Raw genomic sequence first — 13,008 nt, forward strand, 5'->3', positions numbered from 1 at the left:
CTCTCCCTCTCCCTCTCCCTCTCCCTCTCCCACTCAACTGCTCTGTAGCCTTTTGACCTCTCTTGGGGTCTCCTTTGATTCTTCATACTACAAGGCTCAGGCTCTACTGTATTTTTTGTCATAGAAACTTATTTCAGTTTACCCTGTTAGATGATTCACCTGCTCCTTTGATGAATGTTTTTCTTTTCCAATAAGTCCAATTTCCAAGGGCAATGTCTATTCAGCTTATTACTAAATTGCCAGCCACACAGCAAGGTGCTGAAATAGAAGTTGCTGCTTAGGATAAATTAAAGAATGAAGAAATGGTTTGGTGTATGTGGTTTTTTTTTTTTACCCCACCTTCAAGATCTATTTCAGCATCTTCTTTGCATTGGAGTTAGTGTAATCATTTCTTCTTCGTGGCTAGCATTTATGATATGAATCCATATGTTTTATCGGGCACTAGTATGCTATTATATGAAGATAAACCAAGATAGTATTTTTTTATTATTTTGGAAAGTGTTGCTTATTTTCACTGGGCTCAGTCAGTATCCTTTGCACTAGCATTTCTGGTTCAAGTTTCCTCTTGCTCTCTCAGAAGGTCTAATTCATGTCTAACATTTATGTGGTTGTTCACTGGGAATTTTCCAAAGCAGACCTATCATATTCTTGAACAGTGACATCAACCCCCGTCTTCTCTATGGAGGTGCCTTTTCCTTCATTGTTAGTCTTAGGCTAAAGGCAGCATTTTTATTATATGTAAGTACACTGTAGCTGTCTTCAGACACTCCAGAAGAGGGAGTCAGATCTCATTACGGATGGTTGTGAGTCACCATGTGGTTGCTGGAATTTGAACTCTGGACCTTCGGAAGAGCAGTCAGGTGCTCTTACCCACTGAGCCATCTCACCAGCCCCCTTTAAGGCAGCATTTTTATGTAAGAAACTGAGAAAGAAATACTAGAAAGTCTGTTAAAAATCAGTAAATAGCTCATTTTGGGTCCTTCTGTGTGCTTTTAGGAGGGCTCATTCATTTATTTTGTCATTATACCTGACTACTTATGGAATAATTTCCTCATTCTATCTTATATCCTAGTACAGTGGATGTCAGTGATAGAATTTTCTAAGGAGGTCCATATCCACATCTTCAGGTAAATGTCAAACTAAGACATTGCTGGTTAAACATGAATTTATCTAGCTATTAATGATACGAGGAACTAACTTCAGGTATTTGCCTCTGTCCGTTCCATTTTCTGCATCACTTACAGTGCCAGTTTAGTGTTGGTGGAATATCTATATCTATTCTATTAAATGTATCACTCAAAACCCTGCTTCCCTGACCCCATGTTTCAGTAACATACCTACTCTGAAGAATGGAGCTATCCAGGAAGGGTAGAAGGAATCTGTGTGAAGCACATATATTACTTTTAAGTGTAACATAAGTTGTTATAGAAAAAAAAAGTAAAGACAGAATCACTCTCTTGAATTTCTTTGCAAGGCAAGAGAACCCTTCTCCTTTGGGGTTATCTGTATATAGGTTAGGAGAGACACAACTTGGGACGTCCAGGTGAATTCCAGCATCCACTACCCACTGTAACAATCAACCAATTGTAAATTGGCCTGTCTCACATAGACTTTTGATTTTATTTCTGATTCACATGGTTGGTTGAAACCAATGTGTCTTAACACTGAAACGGTGATAAAATGTTACCACCTTAATTATTTTTATTAATTGTGTGAATGAACAGCTTACATGCTAAACAACTGTATCAGGAAGAAATGTGTAGGTGTTTCATTCACTGTAACTTGTCTTTCACCAGCATTATGGACACTTTTTGCTGCTAAGACTCAATTCCTAGGCTGACTGTATAAATACATGCCACCATAAATCTTACTTTTTAAGTCAATACGTTTTATTCTTTTTTGTTGTTGTTCAAGTATATTATCTTAAAGAAATACTTTATAGTTCTAAGACATATTTAACAAAAACAAGTGAGATTATGGAAAATATCTATCCAGGTGCTGAGGAAATAAGTGAATAAAGTGCTTGGTGTATATTCAAGAAGACCTGGGGTGGATCTCTAGCACAACATGAAGACCTGGGATGGATCTCTAGCACATAAAATTTGGGAAAGGAGGCATGTGTCTGTGACCCTGTTACTGATGGGGGTGGTAGAAAAAGAGATCCTGAGGTCTTGCTGACAAGCAAGTCTACAAATTGGTAAGCTCCAAAGCCATCCAGAGACACATTTCAAGTAATAAGGTAGAGAGCAATAGCGGAAGGTACCTGATGCCAACCTCTGCTTCCAAACTTGCAAAAATGAGTGAGCCAAACTTCATGCTCACAAGCAACACACACACACACACACACACACACACACACACACACACACACACACACACACNCACACACACACACACACACAGACACACACACACACACAGAGAGAGAGAGAGAGAGAGAGAGAGAGACAGAGACAGAGACAGAGAGAGAGACAGAGACAAAGAGAGAGAGGGAGAGAGGGAGAAAGAGACAGAGAGAGACAGAGATAGAGGGACAGAGAAAGGGAGAGAGGAATGGTTGAAAGAAAGGAGGGATGGTTAGAGGAAAGCAGGAGGTAAGAGGGAAGGAAGGAAAGAGAGAGAGACAGAGACAGAATTTGAGCTAGAAATAAAACTATACAAGATAAAAGGCATCACTATGCAGCAATTTGCACTTGCATCAACATTAAATAACTGTTCCCCTCTCTCCATATCCATGAAATTTGTTGTCTTTTCCTTTCTTTTTCAATTTTAGCCATCCTCAGTGGGGTTAGATGAAATCATAATTATTTTAATTTCATTTCCCTGAAGGTCTAGGGTGCTGAACATTTAAAAGATGTTTCTCAGACATCTGAATCTCATCTTTTGAGAACTCTGCTTAGTTCATGCTACCTTTTAACTTTCCATTGTTTGTTTCTTGATGTCCAATTTTAAAACTTCCTTATCATGTATAGATACTAATACTCTGTCTTATGTATAGCTGGTAAAATTTTTTCCCATTCTGTAAAGCTCCGGTGTCCATCAACCAGTGAATGGATAATGAAAAGATGCTATATTTTTAAAAAATGGAGTATTACTCAATTATTGAGAAAAAAATGAAAAATGGAAAATTACAGGTAAATGGATGGAACTAGAAACAAGCATCCTGAGTGAGATAATCAGACCCTTGTTTTCTCTCATTTGTGGATGTTAGCTTTGCATTTTCAGATATTTGAATTTCATTTGGAATACCCATACATGCCAGAAAATTTCTAAAGGCTAATAGTGGGCTTTTAGGGAAAAGGAGATAGTATAAGATGTTGAAAGGGAACTATGAAATCGGAAGGGTTACATTGGTGTATAAGAGGAACAAACAAGGAAGAAGAAGGATTCTGGTAGTTATTAAATAGCACTAAATATTTTTCAAAAAGTTGTATTGAAACATTTCTATTATAGAAACTTCCTAAAATATATCTACATATGTATGTAAAAAGAGTTGGGATGTAGTCATTGTATAATGGGGAAACAAAGCTATACTAGACACCAGAGACTAACAAATAAAAAGATCAGTGACAAGAATAGGTTTTTTCCCCCTTTGGTTAAACAGTGAGGTCTCAAAGACCCCAAACATCATAAAGATGATAGAGGCCTTTAAAGAGGAAACAAATAAGTCCCCTAAAGAAATATGGGAAAATCCAATCAAACAGATATAGGCATTTGAAGAGGAAACAAATAAATCCCTCAAAGAAACACAGAAAAATACAACTAAACAGGTGAAGGAAATAAACAAAACTGCTCAAAAGCTGAAAAATGGAAATAGAAGCAATAAAGAAAGCACAAATTGAGGGAATCCTGGATATGGAAAACCTAGAGAAGAGAACAGGAACAACAGATGTAAGCATCACCAACAGAGTACAGGAGATGGAAGAGATATTTTCAGCACAGAAACAATAGAAGAAATTGATACATCAGACAAAGAAATGTTAAATTTAAAAATTCCTGACACAAAATATCCAAGAAATTTGGATACCATGAAAAGAGCTAACCTAAGTATAATAGGAATAGAAGAAGGTGAAGGGTCCCAGCTACAAAGACCAGAAAATATTTTCAACAAAATCATAGGAGAAAACTTTCCCAATCTAAAGAAAGAAATGCCTATATACATACAAGAAGCTTACAGAATAACAATTAGATTCACCCAGAAAAGAAAATCCTCCTGCCACATAATAATCAAAACACTAAATTTACAGAACAAAGGAAGAATATAATAGCTGCATGGAAAAAGCCAAGTCACAGGCAAGGCCAGATCTCTCAGAAGTATATCTGACTTCTCAACAGAAACTCTAAAAGCTAGAAAGACCTGGACAGATGCCCTGCAACCTCTAAAACATAAAATCATAGATGCTAACCTAGATTATTATACCCAGCAAAACACTCAACCACCATAAAGGCAGAAACCAAGACATTTCAAGACAAAACCAAATTTAAACAGCATCTCTCCACAAATCTAGCTATACAGAATATACTAGGAGGAAAATTTGAACCAAGCAGGATAACTACACCCAAGAAAATACAGGAAATAAGTAATCCCATACCAACAAGAGAAACACAAGGACACACACACACACACACACACACACACACATACACTAACCCCACCAATATCAAAATAACAAGAATTAACAACTACTAGTCATTAATATCTCTCAACATCAATTGACTCAATTCCCCAATAAAAAAACCACAGGCTAACAGAAAGGATGTGGAAACAGGATCCATTGTTCTGCTGCATATACACCACCAAAATTAATCAGAAGAGATGGAGGAAGGACACTTTATAATCATCAAAGGAAACATCTACCTGAATGAAATCTCAATTCTGAACATCTTTGCTCCAAACACAAGGAAAACCATTTTTGTAAAAGAAACATTGCTAAAGCTGAAATCACACACCAAACATTAATAGTGGGAGATTTCAACATTCCACTCTTACCAATCAACAGACAAAAATGGAACAGAGAAATAGTGAAAATAAATGCCATTAGGAATCAAATGGATCTCATAGATATCTACAGAACATTTCACCCACACACAAAAGAATATACCTTCTTCTCAGTACCTCATGGATCCTTCTCCAAAATTGAACATATAGTCAGTCACAAAGCAAGCCTCAACAGATACAAGAAAACTGAAATAACACCTGTGTCTTCTCAGACCACCATGGATTAAAACTGGATTTAAACACCAGCAGAAACACAAGAAAGCCTACACACTCATGGAAATGGAACAATTCTCTACTCAATTATCTCCTGGTTAGAGAAGAAATAAATTAAAGGCTTCCTAGAATTGAATGAAAAATGAAGATACAATATACCCAAATTTATGGGATACAATGAAAGCAGTGCTAGAAGGAAAGTTCATAGCACTAAGTTCATAAAGAAATTGGAGAATTTTCATACTAATGAATTAAAAGTACACCTGAAAGCTCTAGGATTAAAAAAGAAGCAAACACCCCGAAGAGGAGTAGATGGCAGGAAATAATCAAAATAAGAGTTGAAACCAACCAATTAGGAACAAACAAAAAAAGCTGTTGGTGGTGGTGCACGCCTTTAATCCCAGCACTTGGGAGGCAGAGGCAGGAGGATTTCTGAGTTCGAGGCCAGCCTGGTCTACAAAGTGAATTCCAGGACAGCCAGGGCTACAAAAGAAACCCTGTTTCAAACAAACAAACAAACAAACAAACAAACAAACAAACAAACAAGCCAAAAAACCAAAACCCAAAACCAAACCAAAACAAAACAAAAAAACCAAAAACCAAACCAAACCAAACCAAAACAAAAACCAAAAAAAGAAACAAACAGAAAATACAAAGAATCAAAGAGACCAAGAACTGGATTATTAAGAAATCAAATAAGATAGACAAACCCTTAGCCAAACTAAATAAAACACACATACAGAGTATTCAAATAGACAAAATTGGGAATGAAAATAGAAACTTAGAAACAGACTAAGAGGAAATTCAAAGAGTCAGGCCTTTCTTCAAAAGCCTGTATGCCACAAAATTGGAAAAGTCATAACAAATGGATGATTTTCTAGAGAGATACCACTTACCAAAGTTAAATCAAGATCAGGTAAACTAAACAGCTGCATAACCCCTGAAGAAGTAGAAGCAGTCAATAAAAGCTTCCCAAACAAGAAAGGCTCTCCTTTATACAAGTGGTAAATGGGCAGAGAAAGAAATTGGGGAAAACACCCTTTACAATAACCAGAAATAATATAAAATATCTTGGTGTAACTCTAACCTAGAAAGTGAAAGACCTTTATGACAAGAACTTCAAGTCTCTGAAGAAAGAAACTGAGGAAGATGGAAAAATCTCCCATGTTCATGGATTGGGAGGATTAACATAGTGAAAATGGCCATCTTACCAAAAGCAATCTACAGATTCAGTGCAATGTTCATCAAAATTCCAATGCAGTTCTTTACAGACCTTAAAAATACAATTCTGAACTTCATATGGAAAAACAAAAAAACCAGGATAGCTAAAACAATCCTGAACAATAAAAGAACTTCGAGAGATATCACCATCCCTGACCTCAAGCTATACAACAGAGCAATAGTATAAAAACTGTATGGTATTGGTATAGGAACAGATAGGTTGATCAATGGAATCGAATTGAAGATCTTGACATAGACCCATATACCTATGGACATTTTATTTTTGACAAAGAATCTAAAACCATACAATGGGGAAAAAGAGGATCTTCAACAAATGGTGCTGTTTAACTGATTGTCTGCATGTAGAATAATGCAAAGAGATCTATATCTATCACCCTGAGAAAAACTCAAGACTCAGTGAATCAAAAACCTCAAATATGAAACTGGATACATGAAATCTCAAAGTGGAGGATAGCCTTTAACTCACTGGTATAGGAGAAAACTTCCTGAACAGCATACCAATGGCTCATAATCTAAGATCAACAATTGATAAATGGATCTTATGAAACTGAGATGCTTTTGTAAGGCAAAGGACACTGTCAGTAGGACAAAATAGCAGCCTACAGATGGGGAAAAAACTTTATCAACTCTACATTTTGACAGAGGGCTAATATCCAAAATTTATAAAGAACTCAAGAAGTAACATACCAAGAACCCAAGTAACTCAATTAAAAAATGGGGTACAGAACTAAACAGAATTCTCAATAAAGGAATCTCGAATGACCAAGAAGCACTTAAAGAAATGTTCAAAGTCCTTAGTCATCAGGGAAAAACAAGTCAAAATGACCCTAAGATTCCACCTTACACCTGTCAGAATGACTAAGTTAAAAAATTCAAGTGACAGCACATGCTGGCAAGGATGTGGAGAAAGAGGAACACTCCTCCATTGCTGGTGGGAGTACAAATTGGTACAACCACTCTGGAAATTAATCTGGTAGTTTCTCAGAAAACTGGGAATAGTTCTACCTGAAGTGGTGTTCAGCTATACCACTGCTGGGCATATACCTAAAAGATGCTCTACTGTACCACAGTGATACTTGCTCAGTGATATTCATAGTGGCTTTATTCTTCATAGCAAGAAACTGGAGACAACTTGGATGCTTCTCAATTGAAGAATGGATACAGAAAATGTGGTACAACTACACAATGGAATACTATTCAACTATTAAAAATAGACTTTATGAATTTTGCAGGCAAATGGATGGAACTTGAGAATATCATTCCGAGTGAGGTAATGAAGACCCAAAAGAACATGCATAGTATGTACTCACTTAAAAGTGGATATTAGCCATAAAATACAGGATACCCATGCTACACTCCAAAGACCCAAAGTAGTTAAACAAAAAGGAAGCCCCAGACAAGGATGCTTGAATCTCACTTAGACAGGGGACTAAAAAAGTCATGGAAGACAGATAGAGGGAGGGAACAGGATGGAAGAGGTGATGGGGAAGGGAATGGGAGGTGTTGAGGATCAGGTATGGGAAGAGACAGGCCAGAGAACCAGTTGGCCATGAGAATGAATGGACATTTGCAGCTGGCAGGAGTGTGGGGGTGGTGTAGGGCATTTAGAAGATGTGCTAGAGACCTGGGATGGGGGAGATTTCCAGAGTTAATGAGTGTGAGCTTAGCTTAGTTAGACTCATAACAGTGGGAAATGGTCACTGACATTGTTAATGATTGTCTTAGTCAGGGTTTCTATTACTGCACAAACATCATGACCAAGAAGCAACTTGGGATGGAAAGGGTTTATTCAGCTTGTATTTCCACATTGCTGTTCATCATCAAAGGAAATTGGGACTAGAACTCAAGTAGGTCAGGAAGCAGGAAATTGATGTAGAGGTCATGGAGGAATTCTGCTTACTGGCTTGCTCAGCTTGCTCTCTTATAGAATCCAAAACTACTAGCCCAAGGATGGCACCACCCACAATGGGCTAGGCCCTCTCTCCTTGATCACTAATTTAGAAATGCCTTACTGCTGGATCTCATGGAAGCATTACATCAAGGGAGGCTCCTTTCACAACTCCAGCTTGTGTCAAGATGACACACAAAACCAGGCAGTACAATAATACTCTGTTTGCAGACAGGAGCCTAGCATAACTGTCCTCTGAGAGGCTCCACCCAGCAGCTGACTGAAACAGATGCATAGACCAACAGCCAAACATTGGGCTGAGGTTGGAGACTCTTATGGAAGAGTTGGGGGGAAGGATTGATGGCCCCAAAGGGGATAGGAACTCCACAGGAAGACCAACATAGTCAACTAACCTGGACCCTTGGTGGCTTTTAGAGACTGAACCACCAACCAAAGAGCATATACAGAGGCTAGACCTAGGCCTCCAGCATATATGTAGTAGATAGGATTTGCATCTTGGTTTTCATGTGGGTAGCCCAAGAAGTTGAGCAAGGACTGTCCCTGAAGCTGTTGCCTGTCTATGGAATCTCTTCCTGTAACTTGGCTGCCTTGTCAGGCCTCAGTAGGATAAGATGTGCCTGGGCTCTGTAGACTTGATGTGCCAGTGTGGAGGGATTACCTGGGAAGGTGGGGTGATCCATCCTCTCAGAGGAGATGGGAATGAGGAAATGAAGGGAAGGTCTTTGTGAGGAGAGACTGGAGGTACCAAACTGATTGGGATATAAATGGAATAAAAATTAAATAATAAGTAAATATTATGTAACAGAAATGTATATCATATGGATTAATATGTTTGAAATCTGCATGGTGAGAGGCATTGGGAAAGGTGTGATGGTGACTGCACCATTTGAAAGACTTTCCTTAAGTCCTCTTGCTTTGATCATGGAGTGTTCTCAGTGCTTTCCATGTACAGCTACTTCCTGTATATTTGAATATACTCTGCTTAGGATCTGCATTTTCATAAGGCCCTCAGTATGTCCTTGGATCTGATTTCAATGGTTTCCTTGGCCCTGCTCACACTAGGTAGGCTGGGGTCTCTACTTACCCATTGAAATGGGTACTGTTTTAATCTAGGGAGAACACTGATGTCACAATCAGTTTTAATCTAGGGAGAACACTATCCTTGACTGAGTGCTACAGGAATGTTAATATAGTAGTTGCTTTTCTTATTGTTGTAGCCCAATATCAGAGAAAAGCAAATTAATGCAAGAATGGATTATTTCATTTCATGTTGAGGGGATACATGGCACAGAACATGGGGATACATGGCACAGAAGCCATGATGATATGATACCATGAATATGGGGCAGTTGTTCATATGTCTACAGTCAAAAACAGAGAGATGTGCTAATGCTCTTCTGGCCTCCGTTTTTAACAGTTTCATTCATTTCCTACCCCAAGACCGTGCGTCTGGGCTTCCCACATTCAGGGTAGGTTTTCTCTTCCTCCTCAATTAAACCTATCTGGGAACATACACCCTAGGTCACTCCAAGTCCAGTCAAACTAAAAATAGCCATCACATTATTATTTGTGTGTGTCTTCCCTCTCTACTTCCTTCTACCTCCAGAGTTGGATATCTGAGGCATTCAATACAGATGAAATTTTCCCAAATGCCCTTGGACATTCTAATAATACTGTAAGGAAGCTTCCTTAACCCAAAGTGGCTGACTACACAACTTTTATTACTCTGTAAGAACACTCTGCTCTTAATCTTGCCACCTCAGTTCAGAACTTCTTTTTTCAGATTTCATGAGTTTCCTCCCAACTGTGTGCTTATGATAACATGTCAGCTCTTTCCATTTCTTTGGGTATTTTAACAATAAAATGAATGGTTTGCTATTTATAATATGTTTTCTTTTATTTACTTCTATTAATTCTCTCCAAAAGTAATTAATCAGCTTGTTAGAATGTGGGTAAATGCTATAAATTATTGTTGTGCTACAAAACTGCTCTCTAATAGCCATTCTGTCAGATGGTTAAACGGCCAAGAAAAGCTACACTAATAGAAGTTTGTACAAGCAATATTATCTATAAAATAAATTCCCACAATCCCAATTTTGTTTCAGTTAAGGAAATAATAATGGAAAACAACAACTACCATAATCCCCTTAGTTTAATAGGTAAAACTTTAAGCTGGCCTATGCTGTCGGCAGCGAGAATATTTGAGTGTACCTGCTTATATGTACACAAGTATATAGGTATATTTCTGTGTATGTGTGTGTATGTGCATGCAAGCAGTCAACCTTGAAGGTTACTTACTTCTCAAGATGTTATCCATCTTGTTTTTATATATAGGTCTTTCACTGTTCCTGAACTCACTGGCCAACAATCCATGTAACTCTACCTCTGAAGTGCTGGGATTAGGAGCAGATGATAACCCTCTCCTCCATTTTTTTTTTTTTTATGTGAGTTCTGTGGACAAAACCTAAATCCTTATCTTATGCTGTGCTTAGTTTACTGACTGAACCATCTCCCCAGCCTTACTTAAAGAATATTTTTGAATCAAATGAGGAAGTCAGGTATACCACAGAATTAGACAAATCACAAAGTTACTATGGCGACAATGAAAGATGGAGGAAAGGAATCAGTTACCTTAGGGTCATGAATTCCAGAAAGTTCTTCGTAGATCTTCTCACCTACCATGACAGCAGCCAAGTTCGCTGTGTATGTAGAAAGGCAAAACATACAGAAAATGGCCCAAAGATTCATCAGAAACCTTCCAGTCCAGCATTTAGGGGGTTTGATGGCTGCTGTTCTGCCAAACAGAAGGGCATAGCAGACATTCAAGGCTGAGGAGAAGGAAAAGACTTTGTTTCTGTTCCTCCCCTTAGGAGTCATACCAAAGGGGCTCTTCCATTCATACAGAGTGAGGAAGATGGCAGTGATATGTAGAGCCACGAAAATCCCCAGCCACATGGTCCAGTGGAGTGGCCACATGAAGGCTCCAATGGGAGCTGCTGTGTCTCGAGTCCTCACTAAGATGCCCAAACTGGTTGAGAAGAAAGGGCTGGTGAAATCTATCACTTGGCTTCTTGCAGTATTGATGCTGAAAGAAGTGACTGCCATGTTGGCTGTTCCACTCAGGAGATCACCAACCAGCCCAGTCCAGTGACCATTTTTCCAAGCTCCATACTTTCCATCCCCTACAATATAGAGGTCAAAGTCAAAGTTCATGTCTTCTGCTAACTGTTCCAGTAGATCAATGCAATACCCATAGCAGCACTTCTTGAACTTGATTGGCACTGTATCATTACTGCTATGTAGGCTGCTAAACAGGCTGTCCAGCATGGAAGAGTCATTAGTCATAGGGTCTAGACAGAGTTGTCCAGCAGGGCATAAGCCTTCATCATCTACTTCTCTCGTGAAAACAAATGGATGTTCAATCAGTGTCACCACTCTTAAGTGTAACTTGTTTGGGTGATGGAAGTGGGTTTTGTGCCTCTGGGCCTGCTCTGGCCATATTCCAGAGTCCATGACAATCCTTCCCCCTTGCCAGCTACCCAGGCGAGTCCACATTGGCTTTCCCATAGGGTCATACTGCAAGTTCCAGATGAAAAAGTTGTTTTCTGAGCTGACGATGGTGGATCCCTTTACTTTGATGGAACCACTGAGACCTCTGAAAGTGGTGTTGGCTAAAAACCTGGTAAAGAGGATCAAAGGTAGAACATAAGAAAGACAGGCAATTCTGAAGTCAAGTACCAGCGATCCCTGTTTCTGTCTTAATACAAAGATGCCCTACTGACAATACTTCTTTAATTTTTTGAGACTATAATATAATCACATCACTTTCCCATTTTCTTTTCTTCCTCCACACCTTTTTGAGTACTCTTCCTTTCTCTCTTTAAAATCCATAGCCACTTTTTTCATTAATTGTTGTTGCATACATAAATGTGTAACTTGCTTATTCTGTATTATGTTATTTGTGTGTACAATACCATTGTGTTTGGTATTGTAATTGGTATTGTAATAACAATTGGTATGCTCTTCTCTGGGGATGCCACCTTTTAAAAACAAAGGCTTTGTATATATTGTCTACAAGAATAATATAGACTTTATGGAAACATTCTATTTCATTGAACTAATGGTATCTCATATTCAAGTTCTGGTTCTGGCAAGGTGCTTGACAATTGGTTTTGCTCCAAGTATTTTGATTGATTTTTAAAAGAAGCACTCATCGCTCTTACATACTTTTACAGGTTTTCAACTTATGGAGGTTCCAAACATCTTTGACATTCAGTTCTGCTGTTTACTATTTTTGATTCTGATGAAATCTGTTCAATGAAATTTTTGGTATAGAAATGAGTTTCAATAAATATGTATATTCTTTTTATAATTGTCTAAGATTGCATTCATAACATTAGGCAATAGCCAGCTTTTTTACAGTGTTTTTCCTTGTAGAGTAGAAAAAAATTAGCATATCACTCCTCATGGGGCCAATCAGAGATGCATGCTGGATATTAGCCACAGAACAAAGAAAAGGATGATAAATAAACTTGCTGTTCCCAGGACAGCCTTAGGCTACTCTCCCTCATCATTACAGGAAAACAACTGGGTCTTACTCTAGAGAAAGACTCTGCCAGAAGTCAAAGCAAGGAAAATGACTAAC

At 38.3% G+C, this 13,008-nt stretch overlaps 1 protein-coding gene across 2 annotated transcripts in view; it reads right to left on the reverse strand.

Moving 5' to 3' along the window:
• Positions 1-13,008, reverse strand: part of Grin3a (glutamate ionotropic receptor NMDA type subunit 3A) — a 176,084-nt gene that overhangs the window by 92,488 nt on the left and 70,588 nt on the right. For both annotated transcript variants that reach the window (XM_021160784.2, XM_021160783.2), the window contains exon 3: positions 10,995-12,042. In XM_021160784.2, the coding sequence (XP_021016443.1) occupies positions 10,995-12,042 (1,048 nt within the window). The remainder of the gene's footprint in view (positions 1-10,994; positions 12,043-13,008) is intronic.

This window comes from Mus caroli, chromosome 4 (genome assembly GCF_900094665.2).
Source record: "Mus caroli chromosome 4, CAROLI_EIJ_v1.1, whole genome shotgun sequence".
NCBI classification, from domain to species: Eukaryota; Metazoa; Chordata; class Mammalia; order Rodentia; family Muridae; genus Mus; species Mus caroli.